Source organism: Salvelinus fontinalis, chromosome 19 (genome assembly GCF_029448725.1).
Source record: "Salvelinus fontinalis isolate EN_2023a chromosome 19, ASM2944872v1, whole genome shotgun sequence".
Classification (NCBI taxonomy): domain Eukaryota; kingdom Metazoa; phylum Chordata; class Actinopteri; order Salmoniformes; family Salmonidae; genus Salvelinus; species Salvelinus fontinalis.
In genome coordinates this window covers 36,824,943-36,843,835 of record NC_074683.1, presented here as the reverse complement: position 1 = coordinate 36,843,835, position 18,893 = coordinate 36,824,943, and the positions used below count along the sequence as shown (strand labels likewise).

Here is an 18,893-nt window from a genome sequence, read left to right as displayed (position 1 = left end):
CAATGCTAGTTCACTCTGATTGTTAAACCAACACTACACAGTATTCGGTAGGCAAACTCAGCTAATTAACAGCAAGTGGTTGTGTAATGATGGTGGTGGCTGCATGGCCTACTAGCCACCATAGAGACAGAGACCTGGACGGTTAGGCAGAGCTGAGCCACCTCTTCATAAATCACCCATCCAACACTGTACCAGGGCCTAATCCCAGCGCACTGAGCAGCAGCTCTGTTTACATACAACAAATGATGATGGGAGACACAGAGACGAAGGCCATGGGCCCGCCCTCAGCCAGTCAGACAGGCAGGCAGGTATACATGATGGGTTGATAGGGGTGTTGATAAAGCTGCAGGTTAAGGCTCACTGTCTCATCATGTACTTCCTGAATGTGAGGCCTGTTAATTACTCACTGTTTGTGCAGTCAGGGAAGGAACGAGGCTAATGTAGTAACACAACAGGGACACGAGGGCTTGGCAGCACACTTTGACGTGTGACGCTGCAATACAATATCAACAATATATTTTGACAGGCTGAAGAGATTTGTTAGAACCATAACACAACAATCAGTTATATTGATAGTGCCAATCATTAGGTTTCATAATCAAGCAAAGTCACACAATTTCAGGGACAAATCAACCCCTTGACGACCCAAGAAATGACTACATTTATCAAGGTTAACATTTTAAAACAAAATGTATATATATATATATATAATAATATGGCTTTTTCAAATGATTAAAGCTACAGATTATTTAGTCCCATAGAACTAAAGGCTGGATTCTCCCCCCCCACCCCTTTCCAGCATTTCCATTCCTCTCCACAAAGTATTTGTACATAGGCCCTCTCTCTTCACACCAAAAAAGCCATACATTTGCAATATCTCCCCACAACACACTGGTATCACGGGCCCCGTATCCAGTACGGCACACCCCAAACAGCCATTTCAAGAAGCCACAGTCTTAAACAAACACTGCCCTCCCTCCCTCCATTTCATAAATTCTTTAAACTCGGGGGTTTCTCTTAATTATTAATGCTTCGAGAGTATCCAACGCCCGCATTGCAGCATTCTCTTTAAAAGATCACTGCCTAAAATAACGTCTTTTCCCCACAACATAGGAGAGAAAAAATACAAATCCGTCCTTTTTGTATGCAATTATTTTGTTCCCAAACACACTCTCCTCCGTTTTTAATGGAGCCCTTGCTTTCTCTTCCATCCTTAACTACAAATAAAGGCAGAGTCACAGCCTCTATGAAATATTGAGGCCTCTTCTTCTCCAGGATGAAATAATGGGCTGGCTGAGTGAGGCTGGCTGGCTGGCTGAGTGAAGCTGGCTGGTTGAGTGAGGCTGGCTGGTTGAGTGAAGCTGGATGGTTGAGTGAGGCTGGCAGGTTAGCTGGTTGAGTGAGGCTGGCTGGCTGGTTGGCTGAGTGAGGCTGGCTGGCTGAGTGAGGCTGGCTTTCACAGCTGATTAAATGTACTTTGAAGGTGTCAGGAAACACAGGCCATGAAAGACCCAGGTTCTCTACTGTTTTGATATCTTCATAAGAGTTCTAGGGAAGGAAGCTTGGTTTAAAAAGTCCCAGTAGCTCCTCACAGTGCTTCCCATGACTATGCATAGCAACTACCGTAGTGCTCTGTTCCATCTACTAACTGTACAGACAAGACAGCAAGTCAGCACAGGGACGCTAGAAGGGGCTCAAGCTAACTGCTCTGATAGCTCCCTGCTCTGATGCTCTTTAAGTAGAGCATATTTTTAGGATAGGCTTTAGCTACATACTGTAGTGGCCGTGTGCTATGCTAACACACCCTTGTGCAGTACACAGTGAGGGATCAGTGGACCTCTGTTTACAAAACAAGGACCTTATGTCTACACAGGAAGCACAACATTTCAGGAAGCACTCTATTGAGGACCTCAAACTAAGGGCACTATTCAAGCAATAGTTCCAGAGCAATAATAGGGTTCTTTGTGGACCACTTCTTACCAGTGAAGAAGTTCTTGGCCCGGAGGTAGCTGACACTAAGGCGGAGGATGGAGAGTTTGTCCAGGCTGGTGGTGACCTCCTCAGGGAAGGGCAGGAGGCTGGCCAGCCTGTCCAGCTCTCCATTCAGACGGTCCCGGTGGCGCTTCGAGGGGTTCGACTTGGCCCCTTCTGATTGTGGCGGTTTTACGCTGTAAGGAGAGAAGAAATCATTATTTTTAACTTGACATTTTTACAGAAAACTCAAGGGTCTTCGGTTGATTATAGTTCTCATGAATTATTATCATTATTAATACTTTTAGCACTATCAATATCATTACAAATTATACTTTCGTAGTAATATAGGTAAATTAATCATTAAAATACATACTTCAACAAGTAGAGTAACATTGAAATTATTAAAACACCACAAAAATAAATGCTAAATTTAAAACATGATTTGCCTCATGTGAATAACACCGTGTTTAAAAAAAAAAATCTAGTTGTTTTGAGTCATAATTTATTGAGCTCCTTCAACAATCCACTCATGAGTTAACAAATCATGCCAATAAATTCCCCAGAGCGCTGAAAGCACTTCTGGCATTATGTCATAAACATACACATTCTCCACTGACAACATACATACTGTTGGTTCAACAAAGATGTATTTATGTAAACACATGTTAGACTTATACATGTTAGGTACATTTTTACTAGTGAATTAGTAAATTATAAAATAGGCTTTTCAAAATAATAATACACAGGCTAAAAATTTAAATGTAATAATACTATAATTATTACATAATAATACTTCAATGCCGTTTGTTGTGAAAATTTGAATGGTTTTACATCCGTCCAGTGACCTTTCAGCAAGTGCAAGATGATTGCTCTCAAATATCGTAAAGTGTTGTCCTTATGCACTTGTTCCCCATCACAAACATCGGACATAGTCCCAGCCATTTGTTTAACTCAAACATTTCTGTTACACAGTCAATAAAAGGGCGTGTTGACTAACCTAAAATGGCGCAGCATTTTTGCGGCTGTGGTAGAATTGAATCATCATCAAATTGGATGTATAAACATTATTTCAAAAATGCAAATGTTTATGTTGGTTTAAATTTAACAAAAATAATGCAACGAGGTTAACAGTAAATTCTGGCTTCACGCGATAACGAAATAACAAACGCAGCAACTATTTTTGACGACAAGTCCAACTTTAGAGCGCACGCAACTTTTACCTTACTGCGAAATCATAAAAAATACAAAGATACAATCACACAATAGTTGCACTATTGATTTAAGGTTGCCTATATATATATATTATTTCACAAATTAATAGTCTTATAGTCAAATAAACGGCTTTACAATGCGAGTGCCTGCCTGGTCGAGGCCTTTCTGACACTGTCAAACAGGGCGCAAACGAACTGGTTCATCCAGAGATGGGTAACTTCAGTTCTCCGGGGCCGGAGTGGTGTCACACTTTTTTTTAGCAAACACTGCTGATTAAATTAATTGCATACTGCATATCATGATTAGTTGATTTTTGAAAGTCAGATGTATTAGCCTGGCTGGGGCAAGTGTGATACCAATCAGGCGCCCGATATCGTGTGTCATCGACATTGTCAATTTAATTCCGGTGAAATATACTATTTAAATCTGCACAAATATAAGATGAGTGATTGAGCGCTAAAATGGACGAGCTGGTATGGATGCAGGGCTTTGAAAAGGCCTTTCAATTCATATAAATAAACTGTACTTACGCTCTCTGGACTGGTTTTCTCCTTTTACGTCCAGCATACATGATATGGCTGTATTGCAAGTCCGATGAATCTCCCCCAAAATATTGGCGAAGGCTACAGTTCCCTTCGAGCTACTTAGGCTACAGTCGACAAGAAGTGTCGTTAAACTAATCCATCAGATGAAACACGTAAACACATTAGCGAGAGGACAACGACAAAAACAACAAATAGTCGCACTTTTAGTTGATATTTTATCCTTCAACTGTGCGCAGATCCAGAGATGGGTTAAGAAATACAATTTATATAAATGAATGGCCTTGTTGCGTACTCGGAATTAACTCCGTTGAAATGCATACAATTTGCAATACTGTTTACAGTCCATCGAGATGCTAAATTAGTCTGCAAAACAATGCTTCAACCCAATATAAAACCCAAGTAATTCATCTCATCGTCTAGCGGAATGGTGATCTAGATGTGCAGTGCCGGTACGCTTTGCAAACCGCAATCCCCTTCCATGGTAGCTTGCACCTTTCCAATTCTTTCCCAGGCTATTTTTTCATATTTTACCCTGACATTAATGTGAAAAACGTTAGGACAATAATTGTATTTACTGTATTAGTCCTATGCTTAACGTCCTCTATTCCCAATTATCTCGTCAAATTCGGTCACGCGCGCATCGTCCTGCTTGGGTCCAGATTTAGGCGGGCACGCGCACTAGAGGTCAACGGGGAAGCGAAAATCTACTGGAAACACATGGGAGCGCGGCAATGTTTGCGCGTTCCCGAGCGGCCCGTTTCATCCAATCAGAGTGGAAATGAGAACGGTTTCTGTTCGAGCCTAGTGTCCTCTGCTATATGTGGGTCAGAGGTTAGAATTTTAAATAATGAAACCATGTTGTTCTAAATTAATGGTTTAGCATATGTAACACAACACTACTTCTAGGTTTCAGAGCAAGTGACGTAACTGATTGAAACGCTATTAGCGCGTACCCGCTAACTAGCTAGCCATTTCACATCCGTTACACATACCCTGGTGTTGAAATGACTTTTTAATAGTTTTTTCGGCCATACACGTTTGTGCTCTATAGCCTACATTTGAATAGGCTACGGAAATTGATACAGCCCTGCTGATACATGACAAAACCTAAACACAGGCCTACCTCTTTGCATATATGGGACACACATAGTATGGATAAATGACCAGTAGTCAGCGGGATATAAATAGCACTCCCACAGCAATTTTCCATAAATCTGCTGTATAATATACTAACAAAAAAAACAATAAAAATGTCTATCAAGTCATTGTGATCGTGTAGTCGATTTAACAATTTCTAATAATTCCTAATTTACTATAATAAAAATAAAATTGTTTCCATGTGTAATCTCATATTTACAAAATCTGAATAAACTATCATCCATTTTAGTATCAAAATATATAAAATTAACCTGAAAAATGACTCAATGTCACACTCTTGTTGCAAATAAATACAATACATCTACAACGCACCAAATATTTTCCTAAACTAACAAAACCAGGCTAATGCGCTGGCTTGTGCTCATGAGCTTAAAAAACATCTACTTTATACATTTGTCATAAATGACCTGCAATGATGGGACACACACAGTGTGGATGAATGATCAGTACTCGACGGGACATAAATAGCACTTCTAAAGATGATGCATTTTTCAGTTAGCTAACTGTTACCAACTTCAAAGAGGGAACTTTAGCAAGCATAAAACCCACATGAAAAACTGAGATTCGGCAAACAACATATAAAATGTGGCTACCCCGACGCTAAACCAACAACGGTCGTTACTAATAACATAAACTTATGTTATTATGCACAATGTAAAATGTGGATTTTATGATGTAATGTCCACTTTATACATTTCTATCCTGGGACCATTCAATTTTCAAATCATCCACAACAATTCTCCATAAATCTACTGCGGATCATCCAGAATCCCATACCTTTACCACTGAGTGTATTAGACAATGTAAACAGATGAATCTACCAGGAGGTGGCATAATATTACACCGTTACATATATTCATGATTCATCTGATTACTTTTCTATTGTACACGTTTGTAATAATTTGCCAGGAACTGTGTCCGAATAGGCCTTTTTAAAACACGGTTACGGCTGAAAGGCAGTTGAGACTCTCACAATGTAAACAAAACATATACAGGTAGGCTCAAGTGAATGCTCTCACAGGGAAATGTATACAACTATGATAATGCATACATGAAGTCATGTGACCATTAAGCCAATAGGGCTCTATATCCTGAGCTGGGAGGGAGCAGGGCCCATATCCTGTACTGGGAGGGAGCAGGGCCCATATCCTGAGCTGGGAGGGAGCAGGGCCTATATCCTGTGCTGGGAGGGAGCAGGGCCTATATCCTGTACTGGGAGGGAGCAGGGCCTATATCCTGAGCTGGGAGGGAGCAGGGCCTATATCCTGAGCTGGGAGGGAGCAGGGCCCATATCTTGAGCTGGGAGGGAGCAGGGCCCATATCTTGAGCTGGGAGGGAGCAGGGCCCATATACTGAGCTGGGAGGGAGCAGGGCCCATATACTGAGCTGGGAGGGAGCAGGGCCTATATCCTGAGCTGGGAGGGAGCAGGGCCCATATCTTGAGCTGGGAGGGAGCAGGGCCTATATCCTGAGCTGGGAGGGAGCAGGGCCTATATCCTGAGCTGGGAGGGAGCAGGGCCTATATCCTGAGCTGGGAGGGAGCAGGGCCCATATCTTGAGCTGGGAGGGAGCAGGGCCTTTATCCTGAGCTGGGAGCAGGGCCTTTATCCTGAGCTGGGAGGGAGCAGGGCCTTTATCCTGAGCTGGGAGGGAGCAGGGCCTACATCCTGAGCTGGGAGGGAGCAGGGCCTACATCCTGAGCTGGGAGGGAGCAGGGCCTACATCCTGAGCTGGGAGGGAGCAGGGCCCATATCCTGAGCTGGGAGGGAGCAGGGCCTACATCCTGAGCTGGGAGGGAGCAGGGCCCATATCCTGAGCTGGGAGGGAGCAGGGCCTTTATCCTGAGCTGGGAGGGAGCAGGGCCTATATCCTGAGCTGGGAGGGAGCAGGGCCTATATCCTGAGCTGGGAGGGAGCAGGGCCCATATCCTGAGCTGGGAGGGAGCAGGGCCTATATCCTGTACTGGGAGGGAGGAGGGCCCATATCCTGAGCTGGGAGGGAGCAGGGCCCATATCCTGAGCCGGGAGGGAGCAGGGCCTATATCCTGAGCTGGGAGGGAGCAGGGCCTATATCCTGAGCTGGGAGGGAGCAGGGCCCATATCCTGTGCTGGGAGGGAGCAGGGCCTATATCCTGTACTGGGAGGGAGCAGGGCCCATATCCTGAGCTGGGAGGGAGCAGGGCCCATATCCTGAGCTGGGAGGGAGCAGGGCCTATATCCTGAGCTGGGAGGGAGCAGGGCCCATATCTTGAGCTGGGAGGGAGCAGGGCCTATATCCTGAGCTGGGAGGGAGCAGGGCCTATATCCTGAGCTGGGAGGGAGCAGGGCCCATATACTGAGCTGGGAGGGAGCAGGGCCCATATCCTGAGCTGGGAGGGAGCAGGGCCCATATCCTGAGCTGGGAGGGAGCAGGGCCTATATCCTGAGCTGGGAGGGAGCAGGGCCCATATCTTGAGCTGGGAGGGAGCAGGGCCTATATCCTGAGCTGGGAGGGAGCAGGGCCCATATCCTGAGCTGGGAGGGAGCAGGGCCTATATCCTGTACTGGGAGGGAGGAGGGCCCATATCCTGAGCTGGGAGGGAGCAGGGCCCATATCCTGAGCTGGGAGGGAGCAGGGCCTATATCCTGAGCTGGGAGGGAGCAGGGCCTATATCCTGAGCTGGGAGGGAGCAGGGCCCATATCCTGTGCTGGGAGGGAGCAGGGCCTATATCCTGTACTGGGAGGGAGCAGGGCCCATATCCTGAGCTGGGAGGGAGCAGGGCCCATATCCTGAGCTGGGAGGGAGCAGGGCCTATATCCTGAGCTGGGAGGGAGCAGGGCCTATATCCTGAGCTGGGAGGGAGCAGGGCCCATATCCTGAGCTGGGAGGGAGCAGGGCCCATATACTGAGCTGGGAGGGAGCAGGGCCCATATCCTGAGCTGGGAGGGAGCAGGGCCCATATCCTGAGCTGGGAGGGAGCAGGGCCTATATCCTGAGCTGGGAGGGAGCAGGGCCCATATCTTGAGCTGGGAGGGAGCAGGGCCTATATCCTGAGCTGGGAGGGAGCAGGGCCTATATCCTGAGCTGGGAGGGAGCAGGGCCCATATACTGAGCTGGGAGGGAGCAGGGCCTATATCCTGAGCTGGGAGGGAGCAGGGCCCATATCCTGAGCTGGGAGGGAGCAGGGCCTATATCCTGAGCTGGGAGGGAGCAGGGCCTATACCCTGAGCTGGGAGGGAGCAGGGCCTATATCCAGTGGTGGAAAAAGTACCCAATTTTCATACTTGAGTAAAAGTATAGGTACCTTAATACAAAGTTATTCAAGTAAAAGTGAAAGTCACCCAGTAAAATACCACTTGAGTAAAAGTCTACAAGTATTTGGTTTTAAATATGCTGAAGTATCAAAAGTAGAAGTAAAAGTATAAATCATTTATAATTCCTTATATTAAGCAAAGCAGACAGCACCATTTTCTTGTTTTTAAAATGTATGGATAGCCAGGGGCACACTCCAACACTCAGACATTACTACAGATAGCCAGGGTCACACTCCAACACTCAGACATTACTACAGATAGCCAGGGGCACACTCCAACACTCAGACATTATTACAGATAGCCAGGGTCACACTCCAACACTCAGACATCATTACAGATAGCCAGGGGCACACTCCAACACTCAGACATCATTACAGATAGCCAGGGGCACACTCCAACACTCAGACATCATTACAGATAGCCAGGGGCACACTCCAACACTCAGACCATTATTACAGATAGCCAGGGACACACTCCAACACTCAGACATCATTACAGATAGCCAGGGGCACACTCCAACACTCAGACATCATTACAGATAGCCAGGGGCACACTCCAACACTCAGACATCATTACAGATCGCCAGGGGCACACTCCAACACTCAGACATCATTACAGATAGCCAGGGGCACACTCCAACACTCAGACCATTATTACAGATAGCCAGGGGAACACTCCAACACTCAGACCATTATTACAGATAGCCAGGGGCACACTCCACAACACTCAGACATTATTACAGATAGCCAGGGTCACACTCCAACACTCAGACCATTATTACAGATAGCCAGGGGCACACTCAGACATTATTACAGATAGCCAGGGGCACACTCCAACACTCAGACATTATTACAGATAGCCAGGGGAACACTCCAACACTCAGACATTATTACAGATAGCCAGGGTCACACTCCAACACTCAGACATTATTACAGATAGCCAGGGGCACACTCCAACACTCAGACATTACTTACAGATAGCCAGGGGCACACTCCAACACTCAGACATTACTTACAGATAGCCAGGGGAACACTCCAACACTCAGACATTATTACAGATAGCCAGGGGCACACTCCAACACTCAGACATTATTACAGATAGCCAGGGGCACACTCCAACACTCAGACATTACTACAGATAGCCAGGGGCATACTCCAACACTCAGACATTACTTACAGATAGCCAGGGGCACACTCCACCACTCAGACATTATTACAGATAGCCAGGGGAACACTCCAACACTCAGACATTACTTACAGATAGCCAGGGGCACACTCCAATACTCCAACATTATTTACAGATAGCCAGGGTCACACTCCAACACTCAGACATTACTACAGATAGCCAGGGGCACACTCCAACACTCAGACGTTGTTACAGATAGCCAGGTGCACACTCCAACACTCAGACATCATTACAGATAGCCAGGGTCACACTCCAACACTCAGACATTATTACAGATAGCCAGGTTCACACTCCAACACTCAGACATTACTACAGATAGCCAGGGGCACACTCCAACACTCAGACATTATTTACAAAAGATGCGTTTGTGTTTAGTGAGTCCGACAGGCCAGAGGCAGTAGGGATGACCACGTGTTCTCTTGATAAGTGAGTGAAGTTCACAATTTTCCTGCCCCGCTAAGTATTCAAAATGTAACAAGTACTTTTAGTTGTCAGGGAAAATGTATAGAGTAAAAAGTACATTCTTTTCTATTGGAATGTAGTGAAGTAAAAGTTGTCAAAAATATGAATAGTAAAGTAAAGTACAGATACCTCAAAAAACTACTTAAGTGGTACTTTAAAGTATTTTTACTTAATCACTTTACACCACTGCCTATATCCTGTGTTATGTGAAGAAGACAGAGACATATAGGATCATGTATGTAGGGCAGAGACTTTTGTTTCTCAATACACCACATAGATAGTTGAGTTTGTTGCTGGAAACTTATGCTATAAAACATTCATATCAACCACAGCAACCAACCTGCAATGGTCACTATAATTTCAAAACTGTCAGTGGAACGTACTACTCTGAGCAGACATAACCAAATGGTGACTGATGATATTATTGACCTTCCCTGTGGGGGAAGCGGGGACCAGGCAGTTTTGTTTAGTTGTTTGTTTATTTATTTACTCTGAAACATCAAGCCAAATGGAGAGCAGAAATCCCAGTGCCATTAGGCGTATCTGCTTGGTTGTGAGAGAGAGGTTGTGTGTTTAGGCATAACCAGTCCCAGGGACCGCCCTCTCCCTCAACTCTTTCCCCTCATATCCCCTTCTCCTCTCCCAACCTTCTCATCACACGCGAGCCACAGTCTCTAGATACTTTACTCAATGCTCTTATGTAGGCTGGGGTCGTTACACACAATCTTTTATTTTTTTTACCCTTTATTTAACTAGGCAAGTCAGTTAAGAACAAGTTCTTATTTTCAATGATGGCTTAGGTGGGTTAACTGACTTGTTCAGGGGCAGAACGACAGATTTTTACCGTGTCAGCTCAGGGATTTGATCTTGCAACCTTTCGGTTACTAGTTCAATACTCTAACCACTAGGCTACCTGCCGCCCCATTCAGAAGCAGTGTATAACATCCTCATAAGCACTGAATTATAAACATTCATGAATATCTTATGAATATGATATAATGGTTGCATGTGTGTTATGTAGCCCTTCAATAGGTCTTACATATGGCCTAATGAAAGTGTTATCAAATCTCTGAATCAGAGAACACCTAAATGAAGCAGAACAAATGGGATTATTACGCACAGCTGATTGTAAGAGTGGATATCTCTGTTTCCCTTTGATTGAAGCAGAGTACGTAGAGAGATGTAAATTAAACGTAGATAATCAAATATGGGACATTTGTTCGTTTAGTTTTGGGGATCTTGATCTCAACTGGTGTAATTTTCATATCAGCCCTTTTGGGCTCCAACCCTCACCTGCACATCATTTTTACCGTTTTTAATTTATTTATCTGTACTGTTTTCACTTTCACTTCTTTTCTTTGGTGTGAATAAATAAAACCTACAAACCTAATTTTGGTGAAACTACTACAGCACATATTAAGCCTGTATCTGTATGTACACAGCACGTGTAACTGCAATCTGTACTAGACTGTATGTTCCTTTTAGTTTACATCCCCCAACGTACACAAGTAAATGAGAAGACAAAGCACAGTGAAAAACCCTCAACCCAGAAACACTTTCTAATGTCTTATAGTGACTCAGTGAATCTGGGGGTAGGGGGTGGGGGTCTGTTTTGTAACAATGCCCTCTCTCTCAATTCAATTCAATTTAATTAAAGGGCTTTATTGGCATGGGAAACATATGTTAACATTGCCAAAGCAAGTGAAGTAGATAATAAACAAAAGTTAAATAAACTCTCTCTCAATTACATTTTTCAATTTAAGGGTCTTTATTGGCATGGGAAACATATGTTTACATTGCCAAAGCAAGTTAAATAGATAATAAACAATATTGCTCTCTGTGATTAATGACTGAGTAGTAACTAATAGTCAGAGCCAAGACCAGGACTGGTCTGTGAGTGGTACCTACGGGCCGGGCCAGATAGCCCTGGTTGGTATGGTATGATTGACATTGGCTGTGTGCCAACCTGTGGCTGCAGTGCCATGGAAACCTCATCAAAACCGGCTATCTCTGTTTCTTATGTCTCTGCCACGGCACAGAAGCCTTTATCCCTTCATTATAAAACCGTACCTGCACTAATTCACTGATTGGTGATAGAAGTCCTTTCAGTGTAAGTTCAACTCATGCAGATCCATGAAGAGGGTTTTGGATGGGCAGTGTTGGGTGATATTTGATTACATAGATAATTGAGATTATATTATTCAGTCAACAGTAAAACAGACGCGTCCTCCAGTGTCCAACAGAAGTATTGCACTTTAATAATGACCAAGTAACACGTTAGTAAGTTATTCGAAATATTTTTTATATGAGAATTAATTTGACAATTCAGAATATAAGGTAACAACATAAGCTGGTAAATATCAATACATTGCATACTCTATACTTGCCTAAATACAAGTGAAGTACACTAAATTAAATATTTATGTGGAGACAAATATTTCCAAGTAGAATAAATGTCTAACAGATGTTGTAAGGCCACGAGACATAATAACAACATGAAATAACCAAACATACGACAAACAAATGCAAAAACTGAAATATTTATAATATATTGATGCTGGACTCTGCAACTGCCTGATGTCGGAGACCTTTGAAGAGTAAGCTTAACGAATAGATATATAGCAGGGGGTGGATTAGGGTGGCAAAATTCTGGGAACTTTCAATAAATTCCCAGGTTTCTCCCTGAAATCCCAGTTGGAGGATTCCCGGAATCAGGAAGGAATAAGCAGGAAATCTGGAATCCTCCAACAAGGATTTCTGGAAAAACAGGAAATGTATTGAAAGTTCCCGGAATTTTGCCACCATAGGGGTGATATATAATGTATACCCTTCCCTTTCTTTTATATCAACTTTGATACAAGGAACTTTATCAACATTTCAAGGCAGGCGCTTTGAAAACGTAACACCCAGCTTTGAAAACGTAACACCCATTATATTATAAACCAGCTTGGTGAAGCAAAAAGCATGAGGAAAAGTTGCTAAATACAATTCAAAAGCAAAGCTAAATGTGAATACAACCAATACATATAACGGCTCCCGTTGCTATGTGTAACTTCCTCTGCCTCATTGAGCTGAGAGAACTGAATCAGTGAGAGCAGTTTGGCAGGAGAGGCCCTCTAGTTGGCCGGGTTTAGTCTTGTCTTATGTCTAAATACTGTCTTGTCTTGTCTTTTCATATGAGCAGAATGAGGAAATAGGTCAAGGGAAATAAAAGGTGGGCAGCCATATTGATTTAGCCTCAGATGCCTTTGAGGGAGGAGTCAAAGTGATGACGGGAGACTTCAGTGTCAGGGGGCCTTTACAAATGGAGGACCTGCCATGTTTCTGTCAATCATCAACTGACATGGGACTAAATGGGAAGTTCCATTTGTCGAATATGCTGATCAACATGGTGGACTCGTGGGAAGTTCTACTTCCAGTCCCATGTCTATAGTAACCATGGTTACTACACTAGACTTCTAGGACTTACAGTGCCTAGTGAAAGTCTGCACACTCCTTCACATTAAAATGTTATCTAAAAATTGGATTACACATTTTTTCCTATTGATGTACACAACCTACGCAACGTTTTCAAATTGAAAAAAAAAAGATAGAAAATGTTCCTAATTAATTACAAATAAACAAAGATGTCTTGATTGCATATGTCTTCACACCACAGAATTGATAATTGGTGGAAGCATCTTTACCAGCCATTAAAGCTGTGAATATTTTGAATAAGATTCTACCACTCTTAGGGCAACATACTGCGTATCCATTGTTTTTGTCAAAATCACTCAAGCACAGTACATCTGTTCGCGAATCATTGATGCGCAGCAATATTCAAATCTTGTTTCTGATTTAAGCAAATTTGAGTCAGGACTGAGACTGGACCATTCAGGACCACTCAACACCTATTGGAAAGGCATACTGGTGTGTCTTTGGCATTTGACTTTGTGTAATTGTCCGGCATAAATGTAAAACTCTATCCCAGGGTTACGTATTCAGAAGACTGAGGCAGTTTTTCCTCTAGCTTTTTACCTGGGCTTTGCACCTTTTATATTTATTTTGATCCTGACAAACTCCCCAGCCACTGCCATGACAAGCATACCCATAACATGATGCTGCCACCACACCACAATACTTGAAAATACAGAGGATCAACAACATTACATTCACTCCACATTACTGGCCTGTATAGGTATGATAAGGTGAAAAGAAGGAAGCCTGTGTTAAAATATCCATGACAAATCATCCATTCTGGTTGCAACAAGGCTCTTAAGTAATACTGCAAGACAACACGGCAAATAAATCACTTTTTGGCCTAAATAAAAAAACTACAGGCTTTTGTCAAATCCAATACAAACCGTCTGTATTTTCAAGTATTGTGGTGTAAGCATCATGTTATGGGTATGCTTGTCACTAGCAGAGACTGGGGAGTTTGTCAGGATCAAAAGAAACATGAAAAGAGCAAAGTCTAGGTAAAAAGTTAGAGGAAAACCCTGGAATAGAGTTTAATTTTCAGCGGCACAGTTACTAAAATTTTAATGCCAAAGACACCAGAAAGGCTTACCAATAGGTGTTGAGTGTTCTTGAGTGTTCCTTAGCCCTGACTTAAATTTGCTTGACAATCAGAGACAAGGTCTGAATATGGCTGCCGATCAATGATTCCTAACCAAATTTACTGAGCTTAAGCAATTTTGACATAAACAATGAGTATATATTTCTCTAAAAGTTGGTATAATCTTATTCAAAATAATTCACAGCTGTAATGACTATCAAAGGTGCTTCCACCTCCCAAGTGGTGCAGCGGTCTAAGGCTCTGCATTGCAGTGCTGAGGCGTCACTACAGCCTCAGTTTCGATCCCAGGTTGTAGTGGCTGGCTTCCGGGTTAAGCGAGCAGTGTGTCAAGAAGCAGTGCGGCCTGGCAGGGTCGTATTTTGGAGGACGCATGGCTCTCAACCTTTGCTTCTCCCGAGTCCGTAGGGGAGTTGCAGCAATGAGACAAGATTATAACGACACATTGGATACCACGAAATTGGGGAGAGAAAAATTACAAAAAAAGGGGGCTTCCACCAAGTGTTAACCCTCGGCTGCAAAGACATACGCAATCAAAACATCTTTGTTTTGTATTTCTTTTTTATACATTTTTCTTTCACTTTGAAAATGTGGAGTAGATTGTTTAGATCGGTAGGAAAAAAGATCTGATGTAATCCCTTTTTAGATTTTAAGGTAGCAGAATGTGAAGACTGTGCAAGTGGTGTGTCGACTTTCACTAGCGACTGTAAGTCTCCTGAGTCTCCTTAACATGCACCTTCCTCCACAGATGATATTACGAACAAAAAACTCAAGTAACAAAATGACCACAAGTTAGCGTATGGCTCAGTGAAGTTTAGATAAAACAAAGAAACAACAAAAAATGGATTGAATACTATTGATATAGCATTATCAACGTACTATATCAGACTATTGTTAAATTGTAATGACATTTGGATACCAAAAGCATTACCAAGGAGTATAATCTGAAAGCACATCATTTGGTTCTTTATAGCCTACTCTGCAACCAATGCAGACATTTCAATGAAATACGTTGCTTTTTCCTCAGAAAGTCTATTTGTACACTGCTTCATTCATTCTTCAGAACAAGCAAACACAAACAGGAACACACCCATGTACACACTGTCATATTCATCACAGCCATAACACAGTCACATAATCAAAACAATAATATCTTGATAATAATATATAGGCCATTTCTGTATTTACACTTCATTAGGGTTGCAAAATCCCGGGAACTTTCAATAAATTCCCTGGTTTTCCCTGGTTGGAGGATTCTGGATATCCTGCTTATTCCCTCCTGATTCAAGGAATTCTCCAACCGGGATTTTGGGAAAATTAGGGAATTTATCGAAAGTTCACAGAATTTTGCAACTCTACACTCCATACATAAATTGAGGATGTTATGCCTTTATTTTTAATCTCTGAGTACAATATCAGTTTTTTGTATGTTTTTCCACGAGTGAAAACTTGAATGGTGTCCTGTCACCATCCAACCATAATGTAAGAAGAAACAAACGTAAAAAGAAATGAATACGGCCTGCTTCATTAATATATATAAATCATTTTGGGAATTGGGCATGACCCTGAAAAGCCATTATAACACAAGCCAAATTCACCAGTGAGGATTCATACTTCATTCATAACATTGAAGTTGTGACAGATACTGTTTTTCCACAGTAATAAAAACAAAGACAAGGCAACAACAAACAAAACAGAAGACAACACAAAGAAAAAGGAAAACCAATTCCATGTAAAGTTGCTGCTTTTTGTTCCGTTGTTGACAGAGGTGACAAGCGCTTCATCAAAAGAGTCCTTGTATTTCCTGCAAACACTGATATGGGGAGATGAATGGTGTGATTAACTAGGAGATGGCTTGTCTTCACGACACCCTCCCCCAGCTCTTAAGGCAGCGTGTTGTCTTTGAATGTGTACGGATGGATGGATAGATCCATGGATGGCTTCCTCCTCTTTTTGTCCATAATGTTTACAGCGTAACATGTGACTCATGTTTAGAAGTCGCAATAGTTGGTTTGATTGTGGTCTGTAAAACACATGGTTCCATTGACAAGGGGAGCTGAGGAGAATGTTCCATTGACAAGGGGGGCTGAGGAGAATGTTCCATTGACAAGGGGGGCTGAGGAGAATGTTCCATTGACAAGGGGGGCTGAGGAGAATGTTCCATTGACAAGGGGGGCTGAGGAGAATGTTCCATTGACAAGTAGGGGTGAGGAGAATGTTCCATTGCTGTCTACTACACAGAGGCTTGGGATCTGATAGGGAAAAAGTATGACAAATAGAGCCTGGCGTGTTTCATAAAGTAACAATTATTAATATCAATATATGACTTCATAACTAGTTAGGGCCCTGAGTTTTCCTAACCACGTGACTTGACCAGTAGAACCAGGTTATGTGGTAAGGAAAAAGTCAGTGCTCCATCCACAACAGAGAGAGGGGGCATAGTTACCTGTGTCTGTCCGACTCTGTTGCATCCAGAAAGGTACTGCTGCATGGCCAGCAGGCTCTCGGGGGTGGTGTTGTTGGCCACCAGCGGGCGAGACGGGAAGCTGATTTCGGCGTTGTCCTGGACAATGGCTGACGTGTCCACCACCGGCTCACTGGGGCCCCACTGGAAGTAGCTCTGGTCCTGGGGGTCCACCATCCTATTCTGGCATACAGACAAGGGTGGGGGCAGCCTGGTGCAATCCACGTGACTGTTCCTGTTGGGGAGGGGGGGTGAGACGTTCTCAAACATGCAGCTGCCGGATGGAGCAGGCTGGCCATTGGCCAATCGCCCCTGCTGGGGTTGGTGGTACGGTCCGTTGGAGTTCTGTGGCCAAAGGCCTGTGAGAGGGACTCTTTGGGTCTCTGTGGCTTGACTGTGACAGTCTGGGATGAATTGGTGTCCATTCTTCATTGTGCTGGCAGGGGGTGGTAGCTGATGCTGCTGGTTCTGGGGCCACTGCTGCACTTTCTGGGTTTTTAGTGACTGAAATGGTGCACTGCAGACAATCTGGGGTGAAACAAAGTCATTACTGGGATTCAAAGATGCCCAAGCATCCACCAGAATAGGTGGTAGATGGTTGGACTGTGGAACAGAGATCTCCTCTGGTCCGTTTGGTGCCATTGCAGCTGGCAAGCCATTATGAGGGAAACGCTGTGGAAGGGGCTGGTTAGATTGGACCTGGCCAGCGATGATCTGAGGGCTTCCCATGTGGTTGTTTGGTGCCTGAGCACAGGATCCAGCCATGCAAGTGCTAAACGTGACAGACTCATTCTGGCCTGAGCTATGTGGGTTACTGAGCTCGGGGAGCTCCAGAGAGGGGGTGAAGATGTCGTTGAGCTGTAGCTGCTGCAGGATGGGGATGTTCAGGCCCGTCTGAGGAATCTGGGGGATCTGGGGGTCGAAGTGGGAGAGCCTCTGGGTGCTCTTGAACACCTGCTGTGGTCCTGCCTGGATCTGTCCTGCCTGGTTCTGTCCTGCCTGGTTCTGTCCTGCCTGGATCTGTCCTGCCTGGATCTGTCCTGCCTGGTTCTGTCCTGCCTGGATCTGTCCTGCCTGGATCTGTCCTGCCTGGATCTGTCCTGCCTGGTTCTGTCCTGCCTGGATCTGTCCTGCCTGGATCTGTCCTGCCTGGATCTGTCCTGCCTGGTTCTGTCCTGCCAAACCAACTGCTCTGTTGCCTGTTACCTGACTGTGGCTGATACCATTTAGATCATTCACTGGGTAGCCATTTTGGACAAAGCTGAATTTGTCAAGCAACCCGGGCTTGCACTGTCCGGCACCTGTAGGGCTGACCACTCCTGTGAATGGTCCACCCTGGTTTTTGTTGTCGAGCACCCCTGTGAACAGGTTAGGGTTGTTGTTGACCATGGTGGAGCAGTTGAGCTCCCCTCCGCTCCCCTCACTGCTCTCCTTGAACAAGGCTTCCTCCACGTAAGAGAAGATGTCGTTGGTCATGATGTCATCCAGCTCTAGGGAGTTGTCCCCGCTCCCGGTCCCGTTGGAGTCCTGGCTCAGCCTGAAAAGGGTGCTCTCCCACTCCATCAGCTCTGCCGTACCCACGTCCATCCCCTGCAGCGCCGCACACAGGTCCCCATCCTGCGCCATCTTCTCCAGGGCATCGAGCATGGCTACCAACGCCCCCTCCTGCTTGACCTCCCTGGGGCTATCACCATCATCATCCCCGTCGGGCCCCTGGGGCTCCATGCTACTCTGCCAGGAGTTACAGGCCACGTTGGTGAGCGCTCGGCTGTCCATGAATACCTGGTCTATGGGTAGCTGAGGCTCCTGGGGCCGGGTGTAGACGGACTCGTCCTGCTTTAGTAAAGAGCCCAGTAGAGACTGGGGGTCCAGAGACTCCACCTTGCAGATTTTTGGGGGGTTAGTTTGGAACTCAGTGGCATCCAGAGTGGGGCCAGTCTCATACAGCAGGGCCTCCCCAGTGGTGAAGCTGAAGGGCAGCTGCATCTTCCTCTGGCGTAGATTCTCCTCTCCCTCAGAATTACTAAAGGGATACAGAGAGAGA

The 18,893-nt window shown here is 44.5% G+C and overlaps 2 protein-coding genes across 3 annotated transcripts in view; both read right to left on the bottom strand.

Moving 5' to 3' along the window:
- Window positions 1–4,395, bottom strand: part of LOC129816676 (aryl hydrocarbon receptor-like) — a 44,252-nt gene extending 39,857 nt beyond the window's left edge. For both annotated transcript variants that reach the window (XM_055871440.1, XM_055871441.1), the window contains exons 1-2: window positions 3,717–4,395; window positions 1,981–2,168 (exon numbers count right to left, since the gene is read on the bottom strand). In XM_055871440.1, coding sequence (XP_055727415.1) covers window positions 1,981–2,168; window positions 3,717–3,757 — 229 coding nt within the window. In that variant the 5' untranslated portion in view covers window positions 3,758–4,395. The remainder of the gene's footprint in view (window positions 1–1,980; window positions 2,169–3,716) is intronic.
- Window positions 4,396–12,060: 7,665 nt separating this feature from the next.
- Window positions 12,061–18,893, bottom strand: part of LOC129816675 (aryl hydrocarbon receptor-like) — a 76,660-nt gene continuing 69,827 nt past the window's right edge. Inside the window, exons 10-11 of the mRNA XM_055871439.1 lie at window positions 16,832–18,872; window positions 12,061–16,637 (exon numbers count right to left, since the gene is read on the bottom strand). Coding sequence (XP_055727414.1) covers window positions 16,377–16,637; window positions 16,832–18,872 — 2,302 coding nt within the window. The 3' untranslated portion in view covers window positions 12,061–16,376. The remainder of the gene's footprint in view (window positions 16,638–16,831; window positions 18,873–18,893) is intronic.